Source organism: Sinocyclocheilus grahami, unplaced genomic scaffold, assembly GCF_001515645.1.
Source record: "Sinocyclocheilus grahami isolate Dianchi unplaced genomic scaffold, SAMN03320097.WGS_v1.1 scaffold114.1, whole genome shotgun sequence".
Taxonomy (NCBI): Eukaryota; Metazoa; Chordata; class Actinopteri; order Cypriniformes; family Cyprinidae; genus Sinocyclocheilus; species Sinocyclocheilus grahami.
This window is the reverse complement of record NW_015505293.1, coordinates 928,918-933,868: the sequence shown is the minus strand read 5'-3', so window position 1 is coordinate 933,868 and position 4,951 is coordinate 928,918. Positions and strand designations below refer to the sequence as shown.

Sequence of the window (4,951 nt, the reverse complement as noted above, 5' to 3'; positions counted from 1 at the left end):
TTGTTTTAATTTTTGTCATTAGTCTCTTGAAACAGTCATATATTTCTCCAAACACTATAAATGTCATGAGAAAAAAAAACACTTTAAATTCCAAATGCTTTTTTTTTGGGTCCCATGAGGATAACATGAACAAATCCAACATAGATGAAATACAAGCAAGTCCAAGACTTTTAATGTCAGCTCAGTTCAGATCATCTCATGTTGCTTATAGGACCAACCGCTCCACTGCAACTGCAGCAACACTAAACAAAAGGCTTCGTCAACACGATGCAATAATCTGAAGAAAAACAAGATCTCACTCGTTTAAGATTTAGCCTAACATTTGTTCAGGAAAAATAAACGACAAATGTACAAATGCTTTTTTGGAGATTATACTAAATTCAGCACCACACTGAATCAATCACTCCTTGGGTTCCGGGGCCAACGATCAATCACCATTTGTTTCTACGCCCCAATGGATCTATATTAATTTAAAACAGCTGACAGTTAATTATAGTCACACACAGTTCACGATCTCCCCAATAGCCCTTAAATACAGAGGGAAAGGGCTGATGGGAAAACATAAGATACCAAGACAAAGAAAACTCTGGACTTGGGTACAGAAAATATTGTGAACACGCATCCTTCTAGTATCACTGCTTTATCCATCTGGATTCACTCTGTCAGCTGCAATGAGCTCATGCCTGTGTGTTTCACCAGCTCAACACTACCCACAGAAAAAAAACAGCTCTGAGAATGCAGAAAGAACACTTAAGCCTGACATTTACAATCACCTCAGTGTTAACGCAGCCACGGGAATCTGGCCCAATCCCTCGAAAAAAAAAAAAAAAAAACCACTAGGCTCGCTTCAAAAACTAAAACAGGGTGTATCATATGACTACACTAAGACAAGACTCTTATAGCTCAAAGATAAGAGTTTCAGAGCAATCAGGAGGGACAGTGGAGCTGATTTCAGCAGATGTAAGGTTCTCGCACTACTGTCCATTTCCTCATTGAGGAATCCGATTCCAGAGTTCACTGCTGTCAGGCTTGCAGGACAGAGCTCTGCGGTTCTTTTCAGCAAGATTGGCAGTATTGTCTAGCGAACTGCCAAAATCTAAAGTGATACATGGTGAGCTGGAGGAAACAGCCCATTGTAAATGTAATTTCCCTTCACTGTATGACTAGCAGTGTGACATTCTATCACCAGCCAAAGCACTGTGAGCTTCAAGGAAACTTGTCTACCCGCAAAAAATAAAACAAGCAGTAGTTTTTCCTGACATCAGAACTTTTTTTAAAAAAGTAACATTTTTCAAACAGCGGGAGAGTATAGGATCAATGATCCCGTTTTACTTCAAGACTCACCACTGCACAAGGGAAATAGTGTAAAAGTACAATGGACATCCTACTGGCAGCAGGAGCACAAGAGTCAGATTTCACTTATTCTCTGGGGTATTACACCTCCTGGTGGTGGAGCGAAGCACTGCACTAAAATATACTGAGATCAAATGGCTAGACTAGTGAAGAGTTAACGGTTTAAAATATTTCTATTTATGTCCTTTATTCAATAACTTGGGAAATTCAAAATAACTACTGTGATCTCTTAACCATCATGTTCATATATGTAGAAACGAACTGCATTTACATGAATACTCAAAACAATTAGACAATTGTGTGTGTAATTCTCCGTTCATGCGACGTGAAAGAGTAGGCCTACTCGCGCGCTGTGAGACACGTTTCGGTGCGTGTATATGCTTGTGTCTGCGCTCAGAAAACTGGACCGAAATTAGTTCTTTCTTGCGTCGTCAGATTTATCCGTCTGCTCTTCTCTTACTCCCACATATTGACATTTTTTAACATTTTATGTGACGTGCAGCAAGTTTATTTCAGCTTATGTCCCGCCGGTTCATATGTACACATCTAACCTCCTAACTACGCAGCAGATTCGTTCTGAAATTTAATGAATCTCTTCCAAAATCATCCCTCCCCAACATTTGTGTCTCATTTTTATTCGTTGGTGAAAATGTCAATATATTTTCGTCATAGTTTGTCATTTAAAAAGTTTGTTTGTTATAGTCTAGTTGTCGTCAGTGAAAAAAAAATGTCGTTGATGAACATCATGAAGAAAATTAATAGTCAATGAAATGAACACTGGTACTGTCAAAAACCTTCATTATTATTCTTTTTTTTTAATTCTAACAAATAAGTTCTTGTTAAAAACTAACCAAAATTAAAAATTATATATATATATATATATATATATATATATATATATATAATATTATTGTTGAATTTACTTTAATTCAATGAAAATGGTTTAAAAATATATTTAATGGGGGGAAAAAGACAGAAGTAGTTCTTCATGATGTTTTTATTGCCGTCACACACAAGCATTGGTTCCCAGTCTAGGTTTGAAAATATAATTGTTTACACAATTAAAAATACCGAAGCATACAAACTCTTCATTCAATTCATTCAGCTTGCCAAATAAGACTACAGATCATTAGCTATGAACATAATGCTATCTATGCATTACAGAAACCATTTCAAGCAGCCCTGAAAAAAAGATGCAGTGTTTAATTCATTGTAACCTTTGATCTTGCAAATATGTAAGAATTTACATGGCGTATTTACATTTATGTTGTTTAAGATTTCTATGATCCACAAACTTCTTCCCACAGCTCTCACAACTAAACGACTTCAGACCGGTGTGCACTCGCTGATGGGTCCTCAGATGCACAGCCTGATTGAACGTCTTACCACAAACATCACAACCAAAAGGTCTCTCCCCCGTATGGATTCTCATGTGCATCTGAATACTGCTGGAATACCCAAACCTCTTTCCACAAACCTCGCAACTATAGGGCTTTTCCTTCGTGTGAACCCTCTGGTGTACTGTAAGGGCGGCTTGTGAGTAGAACTTCTTTTGACAATGATCGCAACTGAACTTCTTCAACAAAGGACTGACCAGTCGCTCGTGATGCTTCTCTCCTGTATGTACAAGCATGTGCTGATTAAGAGAACTGGGGAATATGAAGGCCTTATTACAGATCGAACACACACAATCCCTTCTTCCTGCGTGAATGATTCGCTTGTGCCTTTTCATGTAGTCTGAACTGGTAAATCCCTTACCGCAAACGTCGCAAAGAAACGGTTTGCTTGAAGTGTGTTTGTGCATGTGCATCTTCAGGGCGTACGCTGTGGTGTACCTTTTCAAACATATCGGACAGCCGTACAGCTTCACTCCCGTGTGACCGGCTTTGTGCCTGTTGAGGTTTCCAGTGGTGGCGAACTTCTTCTCGCATACGTCGCAAGCGTATCGCTTTTCCCTTGTGTGCACGAGCATATGCGCTTGCAAATGTTTGCGAGCGCTGAACCGCTTGTCGCAGACTTTGCACGGATAGTCGAAGGTTTTCTCGATGTGACTCTTCTGGTGATTTTTCAAATATCGCTCGCAGCTATAAAAAGCGCCACATATCTCGCAACAGTAGGGCTTCTCGCCGTTGTGCAGTGTTTGGTGGTCAAGCATGTTTTGTTTTATTTTGAACTGCTTGTCACATACGGGACAGTTGTAGAGCGTTTCGACTGCTTTGCATCTGTGTCTGCCGAACGAACGCTTGCCGGGAAAAATCTTCTGACAGTTTGGACAAGTAACCGTCTTTTCTGCCGTATGAAGACGCTTGTGCTTTTCCAGGGAGGCCTGAAATACAAAAGACTTGGAACATATATCACATTTGAATAGCTGAGCTCCAGTGTGCATCGCTGCGTGTCTGATGAGGCAGCTTCTCATAGTAAAGCGCTTATCGCAGTGCGAACATTTGTAATGTTTCACATGAGCCCGAACGTGGTTAATGAACTTCCACCTCAGTTCAAAACACTTCCCGCATGTTTTGCATCGGAACAAACCATCATTCGACTGCTTTATCATATCCGTGTTAGGTGTGGTGTTGGGCTGGTTGTCTGTGTTTTCGATGGTAATATTTAAACCTTGCACAAATGATTCGGTCACATACGGACTGCTTTCCAAAACAGCACAAGATACGTCTTCGTTGTCCAAGTTACTTTGGAGAATTTCTGTGAGGGGAAGAAAACAGAGTGTTTAAGAGAAACAGACTGAAAAATGTAATTAAAATAATTATACTTTTTTTTTAATTTGAAAATATTGGTCATTATGGGTGCACCCAGTAATTTTTCACTCATTGCATTTTACATAAATTAACAATAAAAAAAATGACTTTTTAAATAAATATTAAAATCATATACATGACAGTTTTACATACACTACCATTTACAAATTTGGGGTCAGTGTGTTTTTTATTATTTATTTTTAATTTATACTTTTATTAAATAAGACCACATTAAATTGACCAGATAAAGTGGAAATGAATACATTAATAATGCTACAAGATAACAAGGCTGGCTTTGCACAAAGGCTATTTCTAAAAAAAAATAAATAAATAAAAGGGTCAATTCCGACTTTGCTATGACAATCTGGCGCTTCCGAATCAGCGGAATCTATTCCCCAAATAGAAATAAATCTATCAGTTTTCAAAAAAGTATTGAGTAATGGCTGCTGAAAATTTAGCTTTGCCGTGACAGGAATAAACCATTTAAAACTGAAATTACACCAAATACACAAAATAATGATCTTTAAAATAGCATCATATGACCCCTTTTAAATAAATGCTGTTTTGTTAACTTTCTATTCCCCAAAACTCCTGAAATAAATCTATCAGTTTTCAAAAAAGTATTGAGTAATGGCTGCTGAAAATTTAGCTTTGCCGTGACAGGAATAAACCATTTAAAACTGAAATTAAAAAGTAATTAAAAAATAAAAATAGAAAATTAAATTGTAATAATATTTTTATATATTTTTTTTACGGTATTTTTGATCACATAAATGCAGCTTTGGTGGGCATAACATTTAAAGGGGTCAAATGATGCTGCTAAAAAGAACATTATTTTGTGTATA

The 4,951-nt window shown here is 37.5% G+C and overlaps 1 protein-coding gene across 1 annotated transcript in view; it reads right to left on the bottom strand.

The window, feature by feature from the left end:
- Window positions 1-2,319: 2,319 nt before the first annotated feature.
- LOC107589275 (zinc finger protein 708) overlaps window positions 2,320-4,951 on the bottom strand; it is a 6,250-nt gene continuing 3,618 nt past the window's right edge. Inside the window, exon 4 of the mRNA XM_016277672.1 lies at window positions 2,320-4,053. Coding sequence (XP_016133158.1) covers window positions 2,597-4,053 — 1,457 coding nt within the window. The 3' untranslated portion in view covers window positions 2,320-2,596. The remainder of the gene's footprint in view (window positions 4,054-4,951) is intronic.